This window comes from Bufo gargarizans, chromosome 6, assembly GCF_014858855.1.
Source record: "Bufo gargarizans isolate SCDJY-AF-19 chromosome 6, ASM1485885v1, whole genome shotgun sequence".
Lineage (NCBI taxonomy): Eukaryota > Metazoa > Chordata > Amphibia > Anura > Bufonidae > Bufo > Bufo gargarizans.
In genome coordinates this window covers 286,404,666-286,432,376 of record NC_058085.1, presented here as the reverse complement: position 1 = coordinate 286,432,376, position 27,711 = coordinate 286,404,666, and the positions used below count along the sequence as shown (strand labels likewise).

The following is a 27,711-nucleotide window of genomic DNA, read 5'->3' as shown; positions in this document are numbered from 1 at the left end:
TTTTACAAGCTAATAAAGAAGTTGACTAGAAGCCCCTCTTAGACGTTGACTGCATCCATCTTCCTCCATTCTACAGGTGATCCAGGCAAAGGGGGGTTATTTGGTGTCCCGGTGTCTTGAGTTTATCTGGGCTACCACCCCCCTATGAAGTGAATGAACATCTTTAGTTTTTAACTTATTGATACTGCATTTTAATTCTATTTTTGTGGCACCGTATTTATAACTCATAAACAATACACCATCGGGTGCTCTTTCTCCTTACTAAGTTTCCTAATTTGAAAAGGTAATACTAACTAATCCCTTAGTTTTAAAAAGGGGATCTGGCGCTCTCAAGTTGGGACTAAAGTTGTCCTTGTGCCTTGGGTCCAACATTTGTACCCATTGGCCATTGACATTTTGTCTACTATATAGTAGCAAACGCCAACTTCTGCTCGGACCTCCGGGGCATGGATAGTGCAGGACTGCACTCACACAGCAACAAATGTAAATGATTTCCAGCCACCGGTGTTGGTAAAATCCATTAAGTTTTATTTCTTCTACATTAAAAAGCAGTTACAAAATGGTAAGTACAAACCAGGCCTTACATCTCTCGGACCGGGCAAGGAGGGCATTAATGAGAGAGACAGCACCAAGACCTAAGGTAACCCTGGAGGAGCTGCATATTTCTACAGCAGAGACTGGAGTATCTGTACATAGGACAACAATAAGCCGTACGCTCCATAGAGTTGGGTTTTATGGCAGAGTGGATAAATCACTGCGAAAGGTGCACCACAATGATATGCAACTGACAACACTGGCTAATCCCTCAAGCTGATGTTAAGAACTGAGACTTTAGCCAATGTATTCCTGTCAGGAACACATTGGAGCCCTTTTGCACCACCGTCAAGGTATCTCAGCGTGGCATGGGTGCCTACCACTAGACTACCTACGGTGTGTGAACACGGTCTGAGAGGTGCCAAGATACAACTTACAGCCAAGCTCCCACATACCTCCATAGTGAGATCACTCAGGTAGTGGGAGAGATAAGGCTGTAAGCCCCCCTATAACAGGCCATGTGACACAGGCTACCAGGTGCAACAGAATGCTACCAGCAGTACGCAATGGCACATTCTAAACATATCAAGCAAAATTACTGAAATAAAGTGGTGCACCTTTCGCAGTAATTTATGTATTCTTATATTTTCATCCACACATTATCCCATCTTGTGTAGGATGCTCCTGTGGTGCATGTGGTCCGCTGCCGACATCCTCCATTGTATGCATTTTTGCTGGAGATTTCCATTAGCAACGGATCACATGCGGAGGAATTGCTTCCCTGGTAATAAACACGCCACAGTGTTTGAGGTTTTCGAGCATTTCCTCCCATTTAGGCCACTTTATTTCAGTTATTTTTTTTATGCCAGAGTGGCCAGAAGAAAGCCATTACTTTCAGCTAAAAACAAAAAGGTACATTGTGAGTTTGCGAAAAGGCATGGGGGAGACTCCCAAAATGTATGGAGGAAGGTGCTATGGTCTGAATGAGACTAAAATCGAACTTTTCAGCCATCAAAGAAAACGCTATGTCTGGCGCAAACCCAACCCATCACATCACCCAAAGAACACCATCCCCACAGTGAAACATGGTGGTGGCAGCATCATGCTGTGGGGATGTTTTTTTAGCAGCCGGGACTGGGAAACTGGTCAGAGTTGAGGGAAAGATGGATGGTGCTAAATACTGGGATATTCTTGAGCAAAACCTGTACCACTCTGTGCGTAATCTGAGGCTAGGGCGGAGGTTCACCTTCCAGCAGGACAATGTCCCCAAACACACTGCTAAAGCAACACGAGTGGTTTAAGGGGAAACATGTAAATGTGTTGGAATGGCCTAGTCAAAGTCCAGATCTCAATCCAATAGAAAATCTGTGGTCAGACTTAAAGATTGCTGTTCACAAGCGCAAACCATCTAACCTGAAGGAGCTGGAGCGGTTTTGCAAGGAGGAATGGGCAGAAATCCCATTGGTAAGATGTGGCAAGCTCATAGAGACTTATCCAAAGCGACTTGGAGCTGTGATTGCCGCAAAAGGTGGCTCTACAAAGTATTGACTTTAGGTGGGGGGGGATAGTTATGCACATTGACTTTTTGTTATTTTGTCCTATTTGTTTGGTTCACAAAAAACAAAACAAAACAAACATCTTCAAAGTTGTGGGCATGTTCTGTAAATGAAATGATGCAAATCCTCAAACAGGCACCAAAATGCAAAAAAATTCAATACTTTTGCAAGGCACTGTATGTACAAGAATATAACTACTATAATACTGCCTCCTAGGTACAAGAAAATAACTACTTTAATGCTACCCTATGTACAAAAATATAACAGCTACATATGTACAAAACATAGAACTATTATAATGTTATCCCTACATACAAGAGCATGACTGCTATAATACTGTTCCCTATGTACAAGAATATGACTTCTATAATATTGTCCCCTATGTACCACAATATATCTACTATAATACTGCCCCCTATGTACAACAAGCACAATTATAACTAATATAATGCTGCCACCTATGTACAGGGTCAAAAGTCTCAGGACACCCTTTTATTTGACAAATGAAAGGGAAAATGAAATATCTAAATATAAGTAATGGGTGAATCGAGGGCAAATTTTTCTGATGGGAAGGGGGTCATGTATCATCTCCAAGAGATCAGAATTTTCTCAGAAATCGATTGCTGCAATCATTTTTGCAATATATCTATGGTTCAAAAGTTATCAATACAGAAAGTTGCAACAACAATGGGGAGTAATGCACAGCTATTTGACGTGTTCAATGTGTTGTCCGTGGTGCTGAACACATAACTTTGAAGTTTTGAACTTTCTGTGTTGATAACTTTTGAACCACATGAGAAACCGATGTCTGAGAAAATTCTGCTCTTCTTTGATATGCTACATAACCCCTTTCCCACTGGAAAAATTTGCCCTTGATCCAATATGGCGGCAATATGGCGGCAATATGGCGGCTTTCAAGATGGTGGCCATGTTCCGGACATAGCCTAAAGGATAGTCCCTGCACCTATAACTTGCTTGGGTGTTCAGATATTTCATTTTTCCTTTCATTTCTGAAGTAAAAGGGTGTCCTGACACTTTTGACTCACTCTGTACAACAAAATATCTACAATAATACTGTCTCCCCATGTGCAAGAATATATTTACAATACTACCTCCCCTATGCAGTAAACTAGAACTAGTATCCTGGAGTATAAATAATACATAAAAAATATTATAATACTTACTCTATGTACAAGAGCAGAACTATCATAACACTGCTGCCAATAAAACCACTGTAATACTGCCCACTAAGGACAGGAATAGAACTACTGTAATGCTGCCCCTTATGGACAAGAATAGAGGTACTGTAATACTGCCCTCTAGTGACGGGAATAGAACTAGAATTTTTCTTTGACTGGAATTGCACACTAAGCATACAGTATCTATCACAACAGTGCAGGACATTGGTGTTACACTTCAAGTTAGGTGCTATGGGGGTTTTGGGGAAAAAAATAAATAAAATAAATCTGAGAAAATCGTCTTCTGTCTGCCAACCTGATACCCTATTATGGCTTTTCACCAGATCTTTTATATGACAGCTACATGGTTGTCACAGTGGGAGGAAGGTAAACATACTATAAAGCAGTAGCCTCCAATCTTTGACTCTCCAGCTTCTGCCAAACTACAGCTTCAGTAGTTTTTCAACAGCTTGAGAGTTGTAGGTAGAAGTCCACTGCCATAAAATGTTTGATAAAAATCACATTCTGACTTTCAATATGCAGTAAGGAAATATACAGTACATGACACTGTTATATTTGCCTTGGTTTACCCCCTAGCCCCTACAACTATGTGTGCTCCTCTCCTCCCACCCATATGCTTGCTGTTTGCTGTACCGAAATTGATTTTTCCATTAGTGTTTGCAGAGCGGATGCAGGAGGGTGCAGATCAGTGGTCCCAGCTTTACTCCATCAGTTGTTATTTACAGAGTCCTGGCATTCACAGAAATGGATGGTTTGGTAAGACAGATACAACAGATCCCTATCACCATCTGTCTGTGTGTGTTACTGATAGAACATCTTTGCCTGCGGGCTCCTTGGGTTTAGAGACACACATTTCTTTTTGGTTTACTTCACATTATCAAGTGCAACATAAAATTATCATGAAAAATTAAACAAACATAAATTTATTGCATCCTTCCCTTTTGATAGGTTGATACATCACCTTCCAAAAAATTCTAGTCTGCCAAATTCCATCACATCATGAGCAGACTACTCCAAGAGTTCCTGGAAAAGTGATGGCCATTCTGATCCAGCCCCATGAAGGTTGTCAACCAACTATTCTAGTCATAATCCCACCTATTAGGGTATTTGGGGTGAGGGAGCTCTCAACTTAAGACTCCCTCTAAGCAGGAAACATTGACAAATAGTAGCTCACTTTGGTGGACCTGACCCCTCCACGTCAGAGGCATAAATAGGAGGTACCAATGTTGCAGTCCTACCCAAGCCCTAAATCCTGAGGGAATCCAAAGGTCCTTCTGCCCCATATGAAAGACTATTACTATAAATGACATGTCATAGTTAGGGGACCTTGTTACAGATTTTGAATTAGGAACCATGACTATCACCTGTAATCCATGTATTATGTGGTCAGCATGTAATATAACATTTTCCCTGCATTTGATTGCCAGAAGACACAGACCAGCTTCATTCTTGGTATAACAACCCCTTTAAGCTGTAGATTCCATATCACTGCATACATGGGCAAATTTGACCTGGAAGTCTTGGAAAGCTGGAATGGCAACGATATAGGTTGTCACCCAGAAACAATGGCATAACTGGACAGTCTCTTTCTCATAATGTCAACCATTTTGAATGACTGTAAAGCTGGTACACACCATCAGGAGGAGACTATCTATAGTCTGTATCTTGTGCCTCATTGAGCGAGATCATTCATAGGTGCATCTGCCCTATTAATAATGGCCCTAACTAAATGGAAACAACAACAGATAATGAGAAGAATAAAACATCCATCTTTATAAAGAGCGGTAGAACATTTGTTAGGTGGAGATCTTTCCTCTTAAAAACCTCTGTAATGTGTCATACTCAGAAGTTTTGCATCTCTGGAGGACTTTCATGAGAACATGGGTTCTGCTGGTTACAGTTTTTTGCGCAAAGTGTTAAATATATATTATTTGGAGAGGCATGAGTTCACATTTTGATGAAGATTAATATCTTGAGTGCATGTATTGGCAAAATATGTACCAGATACTCTTGACAATGAGAACCACAGGCTTTAATATAATGACATGAGGTCTAGTTATAAAAGTTCTGGGTGATGTCTTTCCGTTGCCATCAGTATGGAGTCTCCCTGGTGATCTGGGTGGAGAATGTATGGTTGGTACTAGAGATACTGTTAGACTTCCTGGTAAAACCATGGTGCTTTTTCTTTCTTCTCCATGGTGGGCATAAAAAACTGAGGGTGGAGACAAATATCTGTCGAAAGTTTGCAGATACCAAGTTGTAGAGTATTGGATTGACGGTGGAGCTGACGTAGAAGAGGACGTTGGTCAACATGTAGAAGTAGTGGTAGAAGTCATGGAGTTCACTGTAGATAACAAAAACGAGGTTACTGCATATAACATTGTTAGTAGATCAGATTATTTCATAAGGCTTGTTGATTGTGTTGGAATCTACCAATATCTAAAGTCTATGGGAGCAGACAGAGACTTACCCAAGGTCTTCTGCAGGGAAAATCCTAGATGGGAAAAGTTTTATTTGCAAACAGGGCATGTGCTCCAGGGCCTCTCCTACCCATCTACCTAGGCTGGTTATATCTACAAAGTCATGGCTTGGCTGTTTCCATAACCCCCTTTGGCTTTAGTGGAGAAGGCAATAGAGAAGTGTGGCTGCCTCTTCTCCTGTAGGTAGGGGCTGGAGGTGCGGAATATGTGCCCATACCATATGCTTGCCCCAGGACCTTTCTGTTGGTAGCAATGGAATGCAGGCTGTATGACAGCATTGAAACCAAATTTGCTAATTTGCTGAGACAATAGTGGTGTTTTCTATCACACTTATGAGCTTTATTGCTGAGAGGCTCCTGATTATGTTGTCTTCCAGCAATGAAGTGGTTAGAAAATACAGAAAATGTATCTTATCAATTTAAAGAATTTAAAATCTAAGTAGATGTTTGGCATGGGATCAACTGCTTACAATATTTATGATATTGACTACTGTGTCATTGCTCTCCCATCAACAATAATAACGCAGTAATAATTGGGTGTGTAACCACTGTGTCAAACAACTCGTTTTACTTTGGGCTAAACCTAAGGGCAGTTCCTGGAAGTCCCCTGGTATTCACACTTTAATCCCTGTACAGAGATCTGGACTTCACTACAGGGGAGCTACCAGGCTGCTACCTCTTGGAGTAGTCCCGGTATGGTAGACAGAGGACCCATGGGTGTCAGAGAAGGTTCAGTCAAAACTCGTCGTCAGAAACAAGCCGAGGTCGGGCTGGTAGAGTTCATGCCACACGAGAAACAGGTCTAGATCAGGGCTGGCAGCAGAGGATCAAGATAAACAGGCACAGGTCAGCATAGGGGCAGACTGCAGAGAACAAACCCCTTAACAAGTAGCTAGCATGCTGGGAACCTTATTGCTCAGGCAAGTAGATGAAGTCAGCAGCACAGTGTGCTGGCACATATAGCGGCTTGGCTGCATATTTGGAACAGCAAAAAAAGAAAGAAAAAAAAAAACACCAAAAAAGCATGCTGTTTTTTCAACAACATACCTGCTTTTGTGGTGTAGAGAATGCACAGGAAAACTGAATTACAATAATTACACAATAGAGCTACAATAAGGTAATTTAAAGAGGACCTTTCACTGCTGCTGACATGTCGGTTTTAATATCTACATGCATGTTCCATGTAATAGCAATTCTGGAGCATCTATTCTTATGTCTGTATGTTGTGCCATTCCTCTAGTATTTCTATTAGAAGTTATAAATGAATTGCTATTATCTTTCAGTAAGGGTACAGGGGTAGGTAACCAGTTGGGGGGGCTGCACAGACTCACTCTATCCAATCAGTGCTGCCATTTTCAGACTGTGCAGGTACACCCCCCCCAACTCGTTACCTCCCCTCTGTACCCTTGCTGCAGACGGCTAGCGATTATTCATTACTTCTAGTAGAAATAATAGAGGAATGGCACAACATACAGACATAAGAATAGATGCTCCAGAATTGTTGGTACTTGGGGAATGCATGGAGCTATTAAAACAGACATGTCAGGAGTGGTGAAAGGTCCTCTTTAAGTATGCTGTGTATTTCCCTTTACTGGATGAAAACGAACCATAAATGCAGGTATGTTGTTGCAAAAACTGCATGTGTTTTTTTCTGCACCAAATACTCAGCACATCCGCCACTTGTTTCAGAACACTCATAGCAGAAGCTAATTTGCAAAACGAAGCAGCCATAGAGCTACTCACAGAGCAAGAGGAGGAGGGGTGTGATAAAAAAGGCAAAAACGGGAATAGTAGTTGTTCAATGAATAATGCTCCTAAGGGTACGCCTACAAACTGATCTTGGGTGCAACATGTGTTGCACTCTCAAGTTTTGCAGTGTGGCAAGTCTGGAATGAATGAATGGGTTCATAGAGCTACTCACACGTTTGCCATGACCGCATGCGAATCCCAAAAAATGTCCATGTCACAGTGGCAGCAAACATGCAAGTCTCACTTCAACCCTATTCATTCTTGAGGCAGCCCTGCTACACTGCTATACTTGGGTGTGCAACATGTGTTATGCCCGAAATTGCCATGCATCTGTACCCTAATAGACACGGCGAGGCAGCAACACGCACGAGCTGCCAACGTAACAAGTGGGAATGCTCTTCCTAAATGAGCGTCCACTTCTTAACTGCTACCAGGTCATATTCATTGCACTTACAGATTTAATAAATAGATGCACAATATGGGGAGGATGGAGTCCAGCATTGGCTGTCATCCATGTGTTTGGTTTCCACTTCGTAGATTGCAATATTTGACCTTGCATCTTGTCTTGGACAATTGTAATTGGCAGGATTTATATTAGAAGAGAGTGTGCTCCAAGGTTTGATATTCAGGGGTCTCCAAACCCAGTGGTATCCAAACCCTAGGTCTCTAGCTCGAGAGCCACAGGTAGGACACTACTGCTCTACAGTTTTTTTTATGCCTTTTTATGTTGGTAGACTTGCTAAATAATTTAGTTTGCCGCCAGTGTACGGGATGGAGTTGACTTCATTAGAAAGTTCTAGAGAGGGGGCTATGTCCACCAAAGATTGGAATAATTGAGTAATAATGGAACAGCCTATGATCTACTCATATTCCTTAGATACTTCCTATTTGGCTACTTAGTTATGGGTAGCACCATCAACAGGGACATGTACCCTGAGACCTCTAAGACCAACCCTCCCAGGCCTATTTTATCTATCTATCCACCCAGTGGCGTAGCTAGAAATGACTGGGCCCCACAGCAAATTTTTGAATGGGGCCCCCTCTCCCAGTAATTTTTTAGCGACCTCTTCCTTTCATGCCACCCCCATTCCTGTGGCTAGTAAAGATCACTCTCTCAGACCAGGCCTGGAAGCTGTTCCATCCGTTTCCTACAGTGTCTAAACTGTCACTGTATATCATTTATTGTGTAATACTGTTGAGGGGGCCCTGACAAAATCTTTTAGTCCTCCTCCTGGATAGGCCCCTTTTGGGTCAGGGCCCCAAAGCAGCCGCTTCCCCTGCTTCCCCTATAGCTACGCCCCTGCATCCACCCACCTGCAGTCACCAGTCCCACAATGTCCACTTATACTAATGGTTGTTCTCTTTGGTGCAATATTGTAGCTGTACTTACTCTGTCCAAAGTTCGTCTGGTATGTAGCAGAACATGAGACGTCTCACATGGTATGGGAGCCAGCAGACAACAAAGGCAATTACTACCACACCTGGAGAACAAAAATAAGAATTGAATTAAGTTTCCTAGATCATTCATGAGCTGATAATGCATGCTCCCTGGTTGTCCAGGGCAGTAGAGGTTTACATGCTTCAGTCTCAAGTTGCTCCTGGTCAAGAGTAAAAAAATAGGAAACCTCTTCCAAACCTATCAGGTATATACTAATCCAAGATCTTACTATGTGTAGAACTTTTTTATACCCTCATCTCACCCCCAATATTTTAAGGAGCCCCTCAGAGGTTCAAGGTCTTGGGCCTTAGTGTAATACCTTTAGCAAGGTCCACCAAATAACTGGTAACCACTTCATATTGGATCTATATACCATGTACAGCAAATATCAAGTATTTTGGCCTTATGGAGCTTAGTTGTGACTTGGAAACACCTGTAGCGTCACCAATGGTAGCGTCCTAAGCAAAATGCTGATTTACAAGTTATGTCAATACTATAGGGGTCTGTCTGGCATTAGAAAAAGGTTTATTTAATTTCCAGAAATAGCGCCACTCTTGGTTCATGGACAGTGTCTGCTATTACAACTTAACCCCATTCACTTGAATATCCTCCATACAGCAAATTCCAATGATAACACTGTACAGGGTGGGCCATTTATATGTATACACCTTAATAAAATGGGAATGGTTGGTGATATTAACTTGCTGTTTGTGGCACATTAGTATATGTGAGGGGGGAAACTTTTCAAGATGGGTGGTGACCATGGCGGCCATTTTGAAGTCGGCCATTTTGAATCCAACTTTTGTTTTTTCAATAGGAAGAGGGTCATGTGACACATCAAACTTATTTGGAATTTCACAAGAAAAACAATGGTGTGCTTGGTTTTAACTTGGTTGTAACTTTATTCTTTCATGAGTTATTTACAAGTTTCTGACCACTCATAAAATGTGTTCAATGTGCTGCCCATTGTGTTGGATTGTCAATGCAACCCTCTTCTCCCACTCTTCACACACTGATAGCAACACCGCAGGAGAAATGCTAGCACAGGCTTCCAGTATCCGTAGTTTCAGGTGCTGCACAGCATATGCTGTGAAGATACGAGATGTGCAGCACCTGAAACTACGGATACTGGAAGCCTGTGCTAGCATTTCTCCTGCGGTGTTGCTATCAGTGTGTGAAGAGTGGGAGAAGAGGGTGAGAAAAGAGTGGGAGAAACTTGTAAATAACTCATGAAAGAACAAATTTACGTTAAAACCAAGCACACCATTGTTTTTCTTGTGAAATTCCCAATAAGTGTGATGTGTCACATGACCCTCTTCCTATTGAAAAAACTAAAGTTGGATTCAAAATGGCCGACTTCAAAATGGCCGCCATGGTCACCACCCATCTTACTAATGTGCCACAAACAGGAAGTAAATATCACCAACCATTCCCATTTTATTAAGGTGTATCCATATAAATGGCCCAACCTGTACATTGAATTGCTATTTATGCAATTTCATAATATATTCTTTAAAATGGGACCCCGATAGAGCTCCCCTTTAAAGTGTGTGTTCCAAAGGAGGACTCGTGCATACTATTTTATGATTAGTTTCAAAGTATGCCCAGAATTCAGTAAGCTCCTACGCTCTATCTAGTGGTGGCTGCAGAATCTCATCATGTAACTATGTCTTGCATCGTTGCATTGTGACTTGATACTGAGTCTTTAAACGATACTGTATCATAAACCAGATGGAGAAAAAAAGAAAAAAACAACGTTTATATAAAAATAAGTATCAGGAATGAAAGTGAGATTATCATGGGTGAAGCGTTAGTTTAATCAGTTTATGCTGGATTTAAACCAAATTATTGCAGTATGGGATTTGTTGGTAGACTGGATCATGAGAAAATGTAATTTTTTCGCGATTGTAGAAGAAATACTGAAGATCAGTGAGATGAAGAGTGAAGATACGTCTGGGACATCTGACTCCTCACATGTCTCCATCTCCTTCTATTAGGTGGAGTTTAGCTGGGGACTGCTGTTTATCTACAAGTCACAGACTCATGACTGGCTTAAGGCCTGCAGTGATGGAAGGGTCAGATCATAGTGACATTCAAGACACAGCTACATTATACAGATGGGATTAAGAAAAAAAAAACTTTATCAAACAGGAAACACAATATTCTTCCCCTGAAATCTAGTTTTGATGTATTAAAGAGGCAGTAACTTCGTAATTTCCTAGCAAAAAAATAAATAAATAAAAACAACTGAATTTTAGTTTTTTCCCAATCTGACAGGTATAGGTCTCAAGGTATGTTATTCTACCTCTCCCTCCTAACCACGGCAGTAACATAGGCTGAAAGAAGACCTTTCCATATTGTTCAGTGTTGATCCAGAAAAAGCCAAAAGACCCCTATGAGGCAGAAGACTGTTTTAATCTTCTAAGAGCATGTTCAGACAGTTGATTTCTGTGCAAACCATGTATATTTAGCGTCCCACTGTTCTCAACAATGACATTGATGAACTGTAATCTGGATGAGGTTCCATCATCTCATCTTCCTTAGTAGCAGCCGCCTGGTGCTTCAGTTGCTGCTGCATTTCTATTCCCCCTGTCCATATTTTGTATTGGAGTTAGAGGAGATAAAGGGGTGGTGGACCTTAGGCTCATCCAATGATGTGTTTGCAATAGACACCTGCAAACTAAGTCTTTGTCTTTTGGCTAGGTGTCACCCCTTCATTCATCTCAAGAAGTCTTGGGTAGCTGCTAGATGAAGACAAATGGGTCCCAAGGGCAACATGAAGTAGCAGAAAGTTTAAAAAGATTTTTGTTCTCCCTTATTCATTTCTAGCTCTGCTCTGCATTTAATGTCACACTCACTGGGCCACCGTTCTCCTCCATGAGTTAATTGCTTCATGTCTGAAATAATTTATCCATAACCAACTTTATAAAAAAAAAAAAAAAAAAGCTACAAATTGGTTTTCTGAGAGTGACATGAAAGAATGGACTTTTTAAAAGAGAAATTATTATGCGGACTAAAAGCCTTAAGCTACAAAGGATGTAGACTGCCAAGACGAGGAGTCTTTGTCGTAAGGGAACACTCCATTTTGAAGTAATAAGCTGTTTATTAAATGGGGAGGAGATGAATGAATCTCTCAGTGGGGGGTTCTCAGTGGCTGATTACCAAGTTTATTACAAGTTGAGAAAAGTACTTAGAAATCTCATTGTGTCTTGTAGTCACTATACATGGTCTTAATCTTATGTTTTCTCATTTACTAACGCTAAGGTAAAGAAAAGTACTTAGAAATCTCAGCTGTGTCTTCTATCCACCATGTATGGTCTTAATCTTTCTGTTTTCTCATTTATATATTTTAAGTTGTAGATGAAGAATCAATCATGGGTACAAATTGTGCATGGGAAGCCAATGCAGCAGCAAAGGGGCCCTAATGGTAAAATGGCCTGACACCTTCATGTCTCCTGAGTGAGATTTCTTTTCATCTGATCATCGAGGTTAAGTTAAAGGAAAGTTCAACAAACCTACCAGACACTAGAGTTCTGAACCCACTGGATACTAAGGACTAGGGTCCTGAACCCACTGGATACCAGGCACTAGGGTCCTGAACCCACTGGATACTAAGGACTAGGGTCCTGAACCCACTGGATACCAGGCACTAGGGTCCTGAACCCATTGGATACTAAGGACTAGGGTCCTGAACCCACTGGATACCAGGCACTAGGGCCCTGAACCCACTGGATACCAGGCACTAGGGTCCTGAACCCACTGGACAGCAGGGTTAAAAACCCAGTGGACAACAGGTACTAGTATTTGGAACCTAGTGGACACTAGGGACTACAGTACCAACCATAAATTAGCACAACTGTGAGGGTTACGCCTAAAAACCACAATGGAGCATCACCATGATGACTCGATGGTACATAAACTCTTTGAAAGCAAGTGTGCTACATATTGTCTGTGCACAGAGCCCTCTGCTGTTTGTGTCCCATAGCACAATGAAGAATAAAGAATTGTAGCTTGAAACTTCAATGCAAAAATAGAATTCAAGCTGTGCTCCCTCCCCCAGCTTTAATGGTATCAGGTTATATGGTCCAGGGCTCAGTTGCTCCCTCTACAGCTGCACCGCTGCTTGTACATTTGACCTTGGACTACTTTTCTGGGTTTACAATAATATTAAGAGCAGCTTTTTAGGTTTCCATGAAGGATGTGAATCGCAATGAGCACAGGTTGACGCCATGATCAACAGAACAGATGGCGATTCAATTGCATCTGTTTTAGCACTGGGTTAGATTGTTCCAGGTGGTGCTGAGAGAGCAAACTACATAATCACAGTTGTTGCTGAAACAAAGACGCTTCTAAAATAACAAATGATAGAAAGTGATGTGTCTCCCAGGAAAGAACCAGCAGCTGCTTATGAAAGCTAAGAATATGAACCAGTTGTGATGCTTCCCATAGTAATCCACCTTCTCGTAACCCCGCGGCATTGTCTTATGCATTGTATATGACAGTTAGAATCAGATATTCAAAGGAACCTAGTGGATAAAAAAATATGAATGTGTGATTTTAGTTTCCAATGGAAAGGTTAGGAAAACATGGCAATTTCTGCCTAGTGCCACATTTGTCCAAAGGTTGTGTATGGTGTGGGAGCTCAAGATCATTCCCTACAACGGATCTGAGCTGCAATGCAATAGATGGGTGTGACGCTGTTTTTTGGGAAAAAAAAACCAGCCATGTTTCTATTCCTCTTATAGCCCCTATAAATGAAAATTCTACTTTCAAAATAAGACTTGTCCAATCTTTAGTATATTACATATCAAATAACTCTGCAACTTTCTAAATGGGCAAATTTATCACGAGGGTAATATTTAAAGGGGTTGTGTTACTTCCACATGTGGCATTTATTATGTGGAGAAAGTTAATACAAGGCAATTACTAATGTATTGTTATTGTATACATTTCTTCCTTTGGCTCGATTCATTTTTCCATCACATTATGCACTGCTCGTTTCCAAGGTTACGACCACCATGCAATCTATTAGGGGTGGCCGCGCTTGCACACTATAGGAAAAAGCGCTGACCTCTCTGGTGGCCAGGACCGTGGGAGCTTACATAAGCTGGTACTTTTTTTAATCTCATGTCTAAGCACGGCCATCGCTGCTGGATTGCAGGGTGGTCATAACCATGGAAACGAGCAGTGTACAAAGTGATGGAAAAATGTATCAAGCCAGCAAAGAAAGCAATATAGATAATCACAATAAATTAGTAAGTGACTTGTATCAACTTTCTCTGCATAATAAATGCTATTTGCTGAGTGACACAGCCCCTTCAAAGTTAGTTTTGCTTTAGTCTATGTTGGCGAACTTTGCACCAAATTTATCAAATGTTGCAAGTGACCCAAAAAAGTCGCAAATCCCCTATCTTGCAATTATTTGAAGCCGGACTTTTGTAGTGCAGGGTGTTATAAAATTCCCTAATTGGGGGACCATTTATTAAGACTGGAATAATACACGTTGGTCTTAATCTATCCCCCACTGGCATGAGATACGCCATAATTATTAAGAGGAGCTGTTACTGATCAGCGGGGGTGAACCCACTGTGCCAACTAACTGGTTTGGCTTTGGGATAAACCCTAACCTCATTACTCCCCTGGTAATCTCCCTATAACCCCTGTACAGGGATCTGGCGTTCTCTGCAGGGAGGCAACCGGACTGTTACCTCCTGGGATAGCCCTGATGGAGGACGATGTGTATGCCCAACCAAAGTAATATACCAAGTTCAATATATAAATACAGCACAGGAGTCAAGCACAGTACACAAATACAGCACGGCAGGGTACAAAAATACAGTACCAGAATCAAATACAGTACATAACTACAGCGCCAGAACCAGGCTTATTACATAAATACACCACCAGAACCAAGCACAGTACATAAATAAAGCACCAGAACCAAGCTCATTCCATAAACACATCAGCAGGACCAAGCACAGTACATAAATACAGAACCAGGCATTGTAAATAAATACAACACCAAAATCAAGCTCATTCCATAAACACATCAGTAGCACCAAGCATAGTACATGAATACTGCACCAGAATCAAGCACAGTATCTCAATACAGCACCAGAACCAGGCATGGTACATAACTACAGCACCACAACCAAGTGCAGTACATAAATACACCACCAAAACCAAGTTTATTACATAAATACAGCACCAAAACCAAGTTTATTACATAAATACTGCACCAAAACCAGGCACAGTACATAAATACTGCACCAAAACCAGGCACAGTACATAAATACTGCACCAAAACCAGGCACAGTACATAAATACAGCACCAGAACCAGGCACAGTACATAAATACTGCACCAGAACCAGGCACAGTACATAAATACAGCACCAGCACCAGGCACAGTACATAAATACTGCACCAGAACCAGGCACAGTACATAAATACAGCACCAGCACCAGGCACAGTACATAAATACTGCACCAGAACCAGGCACAGTACATAAATACAGCACCAGCACCAAGCTTATTATATAAATACATAATCAGGACCGAACACAATACATAAATACAGTACCCGTACCAAACTCGGTACATATGTACAGCACCAGAACCAAGCACAGTACATAAATACAGCACCAGAACCAAGCTTATTACATAAATACATCAGCAGGACCAAGCACAATACATATACACAGCACCAGAACCAAGCTTATTATATAAATACATAATCAGGACCGAGCATGATACATAAATACAGCACCCGAACCAAGCTCAGTACATATGTACAGCACCAGGACCAATTACAGTACATAAATACAGCACCAGAACCAAGCATATTACATAAATACAGCACTAGAACCAAGCCTATTACAGACATACATCAGCAGAACCAAGCATAGTACATAAATACAGCACCAGGACCAAGCATGATACATAGATACAGTACCCGAACCAAACTCAGTACATATGTACAGCACCAGAACCAAGAAATACAGATATTATTTGAATTGTCAGGTTAGTCCTTGCCATATAAGTATGTAAAGTGTGACACTACAGGTCCTATTATGGCCTGTACGGATGTAAAGATATGCTGGGAGTTCTTGTTTCAAGAAAGAAAATGATACCACACATCATCACTCTGTAGACCATACGATTGACTACCACACTCATCAGATGGTTAGGTGACGTCACCTCTGGAGTTATTCTTTCCATGATGACTTCTCCCTGCCATGACTGGTCTCTGCAGATTGTGCTGCCCAGATGTCTTCAGCTTCTCACTTTATCAACACATCCACACCCTATATACTAACGCAAACTTCTCTTAGCGCCACATGCTGTGCCCTGAATATAATAGCAACATACACTGTGCCCCCAATACAGTCATGTCACATACTATGACCCCTGAACATAAAGCACCGCAGACCCAGTGCCATTAACAGTAGTTCCCCTTATAAATAGTGTCACACAATCTGTGACCCGTATAGAGTGCGTAATGCTGATGTGCCCCAACAGTGTTCTATAAAAACAAGCAGACAGTATAAGACCTAGGTTGGATCATAGTTGCACCCATAGAAATGAATTTTGTTATGATTAGGTTACATTGTACCGAGAGGGGTACTGTTCCATGTAAAATGCCCTCAAATGACAAGGGGGCTCTACCTCCGATTGGAGAGGAAAAAGTTCAGTCTCCAGAAGCATGAAAGCTTCTTTATGGTAAGAACGGTGAAGCTGTGGAATAGACTTCCTTAGGACGTGGTCACAGCAGGAACAGTGGACAGTTTTAAAAAGGGGTTAGATGAATTTGTAAAAGTAAATAACATTAATGCTTATGGGATTCTCGTCTCCACCTATCCCTTGGTTGAACTTGATGGACTTGTGTCTTTTTTCAACCGTATTAACTATGTAACTTGGTTATGGATGCACCTAGACCTTGGAACCAGGGCAGTAACCCTATCTTCTCCAGAATCCTGTAATGAAAATCTGCCCAGTTAGGAAGTGACTGGTCCCCTGCTCCATATTATTGACTGTCTCCAGACTTGCCGGGAAAGCTGGATGCCGACAATTGTATATTTTTTTTCACTAATTCCTATAAACATTGGGTTTTCACTTCGCTGTCAGAGTCTACATTGAGAGCATCTGTAGGCAGTCTTGGCAGATCTGATAATAGCACTGTATGCTAATGAAATTGATGGAAACTTCGATGGAACCTGATGGACCCCATCATAAGTCAATAAGGTCCATTAAACATTGGATCAGGCGGAGCGCTATGGCTTCTGTTATAAAGGGAAGCCACCATGATAGCGTGAACTCAGCCTAAAAAAACACTGGAGTACAATTTTTAACAAAGTACATTCTCATGGTTTATTGACATTTTCATGTATGCTTGGAGTACCACTTTTCACCTCTGGAGTTACAAAATCTTTTCCTTAGACACCAATACAACAGCAACCCCCATCCATGCAATTTCATGGACTAAAATTTGCTCAATGGCTTTGGAATGAACTGGGTCACAGAAATTGCTGACCTCTCAGTCTCAACTATAGCTAACGCTCTAGATTATATCTATTTTCTGGAAAAAATTTGCATTATCCCTTTAACTGACTTCAGAAAATATCACATTAGATTAGCAAGAAAGGTTTAAGGACCCAATGTTCCTCTTCCATGGTACAACACAATCTGTGGATCCTTCAGAGTCTATGCTCTATTCTTCTGACTCACAAAGTGACCTGATCTTCATCAATGTCATAAATCTAGATAAAATTCACTCTGATTACACATAGCACAAAACGGAATATTTTATACATCCACTCCCTTTCCTGACTGGGATGAAATACATAAATCTTAACATTTTTGTACCATTGAGTACCTGGCTGATGTTCATTGACTGATTATAAATGGCAAAGAGGACAAGAACTGTAATTTCTCATTACCATACATATAGATCTGTGCCAGAGGGCATAATATTATAACGCTATATTACAAATTTCCTTATTTTACCATGTTATTAACTTATTTAACATGTTATTATAGCGACTTTATGCCTGAATGCTCCTTTTATTGAAATGAATAGAAAACCCTACAAGAGATATTTACATTGCTAGCTGCCATGGTGAATGCTAGTTGTCATGTCGGTGTTTTTAACTATTGGCACCATAGTGACATTACAGAAGAGCACTAGAAGTGTCTGTGTATACTGGTATGCAGCGTGGGTGATCAAAAATACAGTTGCAAGAAAAAGTATGTGAACCCTTTGGAATTTTATGGATTTCTGCACAAATTGGTCATAAAATGTGATCTGATCTTCATCTAAGTCACAACAATAGACAATCACAGTCTGCCTTAACCTAATAACACACAAAGAATTAAATGTTACCATGTTTTTATTGAACACACCATGTAAACATTTACAGTGCAGGTGGAAAAAGTATGTGAACCCTTGGATTTAATAACTGGTTGAACCTCCTTTGGCAGCAATAACTTCAACCAAACGTTTCCTGTAGTTGCAGATCAGACGTGCACAACGGTCAGGAGTAATTCTTGACCATTCCTCTTTACAGAACTGTTTCAGTTCAGCAATATTCTTGGGATGTCTGGTATGAAACGCTTTTTTGAGGTCATGCCACAGCATCTCAATCGGGTTGAGGTCAGGACTCTGACTGGGCCACTCCAGAAGGCGTATTTTCTTCTGTTTAAGCCATTCTGTTGTTGATTTACTTCTATGCTTTGGGTCGTTGTCCTGTTGCAACACCCATCCTCTGTTGAGCTTCAGCTGGTGGACAGATGGCCTTAAGTTCTCCTGCAAAATGTCTTGATAAACTTGGGAATTCATTTTTCCTTCGATGATAGCAATCTGTCCAGGCCCTGACGCATCAAAGCAGCCCCAAACCACCATACTTCACAGTTGGGATGAGGTTTTGATGTTGGCGTGCTGTGCCTCTTTTTCTCCACACATAGTGTTGTGTGTTTCTTCCAAACTACTCAACTTTGGTTTCATCTGTCTACAGAATATTTTGCCAGTACTGCTGTGGAACATCCAGGTGCTCTTGTGCAAACTGTAAACGTGCAGCAATGTTTTTTTTGGACAGCAGTGCCTTCCTCTGTGGTATCCTCCCATGAAATCCATTCTTGTTTAGTGTTTTACATATCGTAGATTCGCTAACAGGGATGTTAGCATATGCCAGAGACTTTTGTAAGTCTTTAGCTGACACTCTAGGATTCTTTTTCACCTCATTGAGCAGTTTGCGCTGTGCTCTTGCAGTCATCTTTACAGGGTGGCCACTCCTAGGGAGAGTAGCAGCAGTGCTGAACTTTCTCCATTTATAGACAATTTGTCTTACCATGGACTGATGAACAGCAAGGCTTTTGGAGATACTTTTTTAACCCTTTCCAGCTTTATGCAAGTCAACAATTCTTAATCGTAGGTCTTCTGAGAGCTCTTTTGTGCGAGGCATCATTCACATCAGGCAATGCTTCTTGTGAAAAGCAAACCCAGAACTGGTGTGTGTTTTTTTATAAGGCAGGGCAGCTGTAACCAACACCTCCAATCTCATCTCATTGATTGGACTCCAGTTGGCTGACACCTCACTCCAATTAGCTCTTGGAGATGTCATTAGTCTAGGGGTTCACATACTTTTTCCACCTGCACTGTGAATGTTTACATGGTGTGTTCAATAAAAATATGGTAACATTTAATTCTTTGTGTGTTATTAGTTTAAGCAGACTGTAATTGTCTATTGTTGTGACTTAGACAAAGATCAGATCACATTTTATGACCAATTTGTGCAGAAATCATATCATTCCAAAGGGTTCACATACTTTTTCTTGCGACTGTCTCCACAACCTCCAAAATGGCTTGCTCTAGTTATCATATAGTATTAAATATTATAAAAACTTAAATCTGTCAGCAGATTTGTACCTATGACACTGGCTGACCTGTTGCATGTGTACTTGGCAGCTGAAGGCATCTGTGCTGGTCCCATGTTCATATGTGTCCATATTGATTGACAGCGCCAGTCAGTGAGACAGTCATTACACCTGGCCTTGTCAATCAAAGTGCAGAGGACGCACTAGTTGCAGAGAGAGCAGAGCCTCTAGGTGTAATGGAAACTCCCCCGTTGCTCCTAGAGGCTCATTTGCATATATTAAAACATCATTTTTCTCTGCAATGTGGACACATATGCATACAGAACCAATAGAGGTGCCTTCAGATGCCAAGCACACATGTAACAGGTCAGCCAGTTTCATAGGTCCAAATCTGCTCACAGATGTCCTTTAAAGGGGTTGTCCCATCTTAGACATCGGGGGCATATCTTAGCGATATGCCCCCAATGTCTAAGATGGGACAAGTCTAAGTTGCGATAGGTGCGAGTCTAATCTCTGGGACCCATAGCTATACTTAGAACAGAACCTGCAAAGTGCTGGCATGCACAGCCGCCCTCCATTTATTCCTGTGAGAACGCCGAAAATAGCCGAGCGCTGGCTTGGCTATTTCCCTAAGCTCCATAGATGTGAATGGAGTGGTGGCCGCACTTGTGTGGTGCACTTCCTATTCATTCCAATAGGACTGCTGAAAATAACCGAGCGAGCCGCTCGGCTATTTACAGCGCTCACATAGGAATGATTGGAGGGCTGCCGCACATGAGCGGTGTACCCTCCTGCACTTTGTGGGCTCCATTCCAAGGGTCCACCTTTGGGACCCACACCTTTCAGACATTGGGGGCATATCCTAGCGATATGCCTTCAATATAGAAGTTGTGAATGCCCCTTTAAACTATCGAGATTTCGCCATGTGCTAAACGGTAAATTCAACTCAACTACATCTGACAGATTTCAGTGCTAGAACAACTCTAACCCTGCTGCAACTGTATATATTTACTCTTTTTTAAGACAGAAGTACTTGATCTTATTGCTTGACCTGAACGGAAATTGCAAACTTTGCTGGCAGGAAAAAATAAATATCCATCCGTCTTCCTGGCCCTTTGCTCTATAATAATGTCAGAGCTTATTAAACACACAGCTTATTAGCATGTTAACGAGACATGTAGTATAGTGCTGCACTCATTTTTTCAATATCCCTGCCCCCAATCTATAAACCTATTCATCTTAGTTGTAGCAGAGAATCATCAGTATTCTGTGCGCAGTGTCTTACCAGGCAGATTGGTTAGTTTCACATGGCTCAGGTAAAGGTTCAGAAATGCCCAAAACTTGGCCTTTACTCACAGCAAAATGAGGTCACTTTAAACTACAAGTCCAATCATCCACTCCTTTACATATTTTACTTATTTTATGCAGCATCCATCCAAGGGTTTGTGCTCCCTGTGGCCGTTGGTCCAAAAAGACAGAAGGGTACAGCTTAGGTTTGCTAAAAATGTCAACAACTCCTCCTGGGTTGTCCAAGAGTCGATCCTCACACCACTCCTTTCAATAAAAATTGGAGTCCATTTGGCTGGAGTGATCAGTTACTGACTAATCCACAGGACGCTTGGTGGACACAATTGAAGACCAGGAGAGAAATGTGCACTCTGTGACAGGCACCGTTTATGTGGGAGCACTCATTGCCATTAGTCATGAGGGGCTCTGTATACCATCCCTGCTTATTGGAGCAGTTTGACAGCGTATATGGGGCAGTCTGGCAATGCTTAAGGTGGCACTCTACATGCAGCACTGTATATAGTGGACACTTTGGCACTGTTAGTGGTGACTTTACATACCCCCATCTACAGTTCCCCTGTCAACCACTGATAAATACTGACAACTTTGGCCCTGCCTTTTCTGCATTATATGGGTGCTATGAACATCTGTAGATTTTCTCCACCTGCCACAAAAGAAAGCTGTCGATGGGCATAGCAGATATGTGTAATGTAGGTCATGGACACTGATTGTGCAATAAAATGCAGTATGAAGTATTGGTTTAATAGCTGGGAAATGCCACAGCTGGAGGAAGGAAAAACCAGCCTGGCAGTTAGCTAGAAAGTGGAGGTGTGTGGAACTCATCAGTTGATGCACCACCTCAGGACCTAGATAGGGCTGGAGCAGCAGTAGACAACATATTTCCTTGCTTCCAGACCATGTAGTGTCATTAGACCTCTTAGTGCCAGGTTAGCCAGGACCAGCCAGCTTACTGGCAGTGTGAAACCAGAAACATTATGCAGAAGTTGGCATATAGTGCTTTGATTTAAAGTGTGTTGTGAGTAAGGATACTGCGACCTGTATTGATGCCTTTGCACAGTGAGTTGGTGTGCTGCATGAAGAGGATCTGTGGTCTCAATTAACTCTTGTGCTGAAGTGTGCAGAGTGTTCTACCAGGAGAGTCATCCTCATTACTGCCACCAGAGGAAGACTCAAGGACCGAGTGTTGCTGCCCAGAGAAGTTGGGTGCAAAGATAGAGAAGAGAGTAACCTTGTTGTCACTTATAAAGACTACATGTCTGCCAAACTGTTTGCCAATTACTAAGACTATGCCCTTTATGGGAGACTGTTGTAACCTTTATGGTTCAATCTTTGTGACTGTTGTAACCTTTAAAGGGGTTGTCCGGGTTCAGAGCTGAACCTGGACATATCCCCATCTTCGCCACTCCAGACCCCCTTGATATGAGCATCGGAGCATTTCATGGAGATCCGGTGACATTCCAGCCTCTCCATGGAGAAAGCTATGCAGAGGCTACCGCACATCAGTGAGCCTGGTGATGTCACTGGCACTAATGGCCGGGCTTTAGCGCTGCCCTAGCCTTTAAGACGGCAATACTGCTAGGCAGAAGTCTCCGCCTAGTAGTGTTAAAAACATAAAGCCCTTGCCCTGCATTATACAGCGCAGGGCAAGGGTGCACATTGGATCATGAAATGCTTGATGCTAAAATCAGGGGGAATGAAGGGGTGAAAACTGGGGTATTTCTGGGTTCATTTCTGAACCTGGACAACCTCTTTAAGCTTGTCGCCCCATGTGAGACTGTAATCATTAAACCAATTACCTCTTGTAAGAGCATTGTAACCTTCAAGCTTGTTGCCCATGTGAGATCAGTTAGGTCATTGCTACAAGTTATATTTGTGTCCATCTGTTTCCTCTGCAATCCTTGACTAACATCTGTTGTGAACTTGAAGCTAGTGCAGCGTCCCACTACCCCACTACCCTCGTGGGTACTGAAAAGTTGTTGTATTGTACTTTATATGCCTTTTATAGCCTGTTTGTATACTGCAATGTGTCCTTATGCATAATCCCTGCTAACAGGTGTATTAGAATTCAATTACACCGAGCTTACCACTAGGGGGAGAACACCTCCCATATATATAGTCCAGCTCAGGCCTAGCTAGTTCAGTCAGGTTCCAGACCAGTTGCGTTAAGGCTACTTTCACATTAGGCCTCTTTCACACTTGCGTTGTCCGGATCCGGCGTGTACTCCACTTGCCGGAATTACACGCCGGATCCGGAAAAACGCAAGTGTACTGAAAGCATTTGAAGACGGATCCGTCTTCAAAATGCTTTCAGTGCTACTATGGCACCCAGGACGCTATTAAAGTCATAGTAGTAGTGGGGAGCGGGGGAGCAGCATACTTACCATCCGTGCGGCTCCCGGGGCGCTCCAGAATGACGTCAGAGCGCCCCATGCGCATGGATGACGTGTCCATGCGATCACGTCATCCATGCGCTTGGGGCGCCCTGACGTCACTCTGGAGCGCCCCGGGAGCCGCACGGATGGTAAGTATGCTGCTCCCCGCTCTCCCACTGCACTTTACCATGGCTGCCAGGACTTTAGCGTCCCGGCAGCCATGGTAACCATTGAGAAAAAGCTAAACGTCGCATCCGGCAATGCGCCGAAACGACGTTTAGCTTAAGGCCGGATCCGGATCAATGCCTTTCAATGGGCATTCATTCCGGATCCGGCCTTGCGGCAAGTGTTCCGGATTTTTGGCCGGAGCAATAAGCGCAGCATGCTGCGCTATTTGCTGCGGCCAAAAAACGTTCCGTTCCGGAACGGAAGACATCCTGATGTATCCTGAAGGACGGACTGTCCATTCAGAATGCATTAGGAAAATCCTGATCGGTATTCTTCCGGCATAGAGCCCCGACGACGGAACTCTATGCCGGAAGACTATAACGCAGATGTGAAAGAGCCCTTAGCGTTTTTCTTTTCCAGCATAGAGTTCCGTCACAGGGGCTCTATACCGGAAAAGAACTGATCAGGCATATCCCCATGCATTCTGAATGGAGAACAATCCGTTCAGGATGCATCAGGATGTCTTCAGTTCAGTTGTTTTGACTGATCAGGCAAAAGAGAAAACCGTAGCATGCTACGGTTTTATCTCCGGCAAAAAAAACTGAAGACTTGCCTGAATGCCGGATCCGGCATTTTTTTCGATAGGAATGTATTAGTGCCGGATCCGGCATTCAAAATACCGGAATGCCGGATCCGTCCTTCCGGTCTGCGCATGCGCAGACCTTTAAAAATGAGGGAAAAAAACGGATCCGTTTTGCCTGATGACACTGGAAAAACGAATCCGGGATTGCAATGCATTTTTCTGACTGATCAGGCATTTTTCAGACTGATCAGGATCAGTCTGAAAAATGCCTGATCAGTCAGAAAAAATGACATCCGTTTGCATACAGTTTGCCTGATCAGGCAGTCAGTTCAGGCAACGGAACTGCCTGCCGGAATCAAACAACGCAAGTGTGAAAGTACCCTAAGTGTCTGTAAACTTGAGCCCTCAGCCATATCTCAGCCCGGAGCTAAAGCGCTTTAGGGTATTTTCACACTAGCGTTTTTCTTTTCCGGCATAGAGTTCCGTCACAGGGGCTCTATACCGGAAAAGAACTGATCAGTTTTATCCCCATGCATTCTGAATGGAGAGTAATCCGTTCAGGATGCATCAGGATGTCTTCAGTTCAGTCGTTTTGACTGATCAGGCAAAAGAGAAAACCGTAGCATGCTACGGTTTTCTCTCCGGCGAAAAAAACTGAAGACATGCCTGAACGCCGGATCCGGCATTTTTTCCCATAGGAATGTATTAGCGCCGGATACGGCTTGCGCAGATCGGTAAAAATGTGAAAAAATGTACAGGACGGATCCGTCGGTCCGCATGACAAGCGGAGAGACGGATCCGTCCTTGCAATGCATTTGTGAGACGGATCCGCATCCGGATCCGTCTCACAAATGCTTTCAGTCAGCAGCAGATCGGCGGATCCGGCGGCTAGTTCCGACGACGGAACTGCCCGCCGGATCACACTGCCGCAAGTGTGAAAGTAGCCTTATTCATTCAGAGAATACCACCGAAAGGAGACCCCCAAAGGGTTATTGGCCCAAAGGGTTATTGGACACATCTTATTAGTGCCTTAGGACCTTTGGACTCCACCGTGAAGGATTTACCAGCCGTTGGCAACTTCACCAACCTGAACCAGGATCACCAGGACCATTCCTGAGGACCTCTATCAGTAAGGCTACAATTTCCTTGATACATATCTAGAGAGGGACATTTGCACCTGTCAGCAGAGGACTTGCAGCAGTATATCTCTGTACTGAGACTGTTTAAATACTGTTATCAAAAGTCATCTTCAGTAAAGTTCCCTCTATTAATACAACAGTAAATGGTTGTACCGCCATACAAAAGGTACTGGCGTCACGACTACAAGGGACCTTGCCACTGGCACATTAATACAGACCACCAAGGACACCTCGAACCACCATCTGGCCAGTGTCCCTTACACCAGAATGTGCCCCAAAGAATCCTTGTGCCATTTTCCTTTTCACTTATGCGAGCCTGCCCAGGGACGACATAACCGTGAGTAACCAGAACTGTATTTACCTCGGCCCACCTATTGCTAACACCGTGACGTCACAGATAATTCCACTGCAAGGTCTGGCATACCGCACTAGCAGTTCATTGGAGGAAACCCACCAAGATAACAGAGTTTAAACTCTTTTGTATTGAGGAAAGGGCTAAAATTCCTCCCAACCGATGTGCAGGACTAATCAACAATTACCGAAAATGTTTAGTTACAGTTATTACTGTACAAGGGGATCACACAGGATACTGAAAGCAAGGGGGTCACATACTTTTGCCACTTACAGACATGTGATATTGGATCATTTTCCTCAAATAAATTATGAAGTCTAATATTTTTGACACAGTAGTTGGATTTGGTTTTCTTTATCTACTTTTATGAAAATCTGATGTAGTTTTAGGTCAAATTTACACCGAAATCTAGAAAATTCGGAAGAGTTCACAAAGTTTCAAGCACTACTGTAGATGTTACACCCTTGTTTAATCATAGTTTATGGGAATCTGTAACATAACAAAATGTCTTGATTCCCCCTTGTTACAAAGGACTGGATTCTTTCTAGTCAATTGGACCGCTCAGCTATCGGCCTGGCGCAGTCTCTGCTCATCACCTTCGATGAGACATTGCTGAAAGTTTTAACCTTCCCATCAAAATATGAAATAATCAGTCTGTGATCTCTGGCTTCTGTATCAAATCACAAAAAGCATTTATTCAATGTGTCTGCTGTTTATCTTCTCAAGACAATCTATCAAGAATGAGCCAACAACATGACTATCACGAACTAGTAAACGTTCAGCTTTTTTTTTTTAACACTGACTGTCTTAAAGGGAATGCTCATTTGGACACAAATATACAGTATTCAGTACATATTCAGTACCCCAGAAGGACTACTGCAAAGGATCACTTTATACTGCTATGTTATTGACTTAAAGGGGTTTTCCGAGACTTTATAATTGATGACCTATCCTCTGGATAGTCGGTATTGTACCACTTTTATCTAGAATGACCCCCATTTCTTAGCTCTATTGTTTGTGTATATATAATAGTGTGCAGCCATCTTGTTTTTTGTAACTATCCTCTGGATAGGTCATCAGTATCTGAACCGTGGGGTCCAACACCCGAGACCCCCACCAAACAGTTGTTTGAGAAGGCAGCGGTGCTCCTGTGAACGCCACAGACTTCTCTCAGCATCAGTCACATGGCCTAGGCGCAGCTCAGCCCCGCAGAAGTGAATGGGACTGAGCTGCGATACTGAGCACAGCCACTGTACTATATATGGCGCTGTGCTTGGTGAGCACGAAGATGACTGGGGCGCTGAGAGGAGCACCAGTGCTTTCTCAAGCAGCTGATCGGCGGGGGTCCTGGGTGTTGGACCCCCACCGATAAGATACTAATGACCTATCCAGTTATAAAATGTTGGAAATTCTTTCTAAATGATGTGATTAATTATATACATGCAGTTAATAGCACTGTATGGGCAACCTAACAGCTAACAGATTGGCAGACTGTTTAGGTTACCAGCAGATGGACTGGGTCTGCCCCCTGGTTAGTGAGTGAGTCTAGCCTGAGCATTGCAAGAAAAGATGTGTGTATGAAAGCATCTGCTATATACGCTCAAGTTCAGAGAAACTCCAGCTGCCAAGGAAGCAAATCTACTATCAGAGTACCCCTGAGGGAAGGAGCTGAGAAGGTCCATAACCTTATTCAGGCTGCTGTTGTGGAAGGAAATATTGTAAAAGCATACCCCACACTTTGAGACTGGCCAACTGTATCTTAGTTCTACTCTCCTCAGCTTGAGAACTGCAGGAGTTAAAAAGGAAACGTATTGCAGGCCTGTAGTTCATTTGAAAGTCTGAAAAGTGTCTTTAGAGACAGAGGGAGTACTACAACCATCATCGTTTGTGTTGTTCATATGCTGCTATTGGGAGAAAATTGTACTGTCACAGATATATACCTTGGAATTGTGCTGTTTTGCTGCC

At 42.5% G+C, this 27,711-nt stretch overlaps 1 protein-coding gene across 1 annotated transcript in view; it reads right to left on the bottom strand.

The window, feature by feature from the left end:
- Positions 1–5,380: 5,380 nt before the first annotated feature.
- NTSR1 (neurotensin receptor 1) overlaps positions 5,381–27,711 on the bottom strand; it is a 200,347-nt gene continuing 178,016 nt past the window's right edge. The window contains exons 3-4 of the mRNA XM_044299243.1: positions 8,908–8,998; positions 5,381–5,633 (exon numbers count right to left, since the gene is read on the bottom strand). Of these exons, the coding sequence (XP_044155178.1) occupies positions 5,381–5,633; positions 8,908–8,998 (344 nt within the window). The remainder of the gene's footprint in view (positions 5,634–8,907; positions 8,999–27,711) is intronic.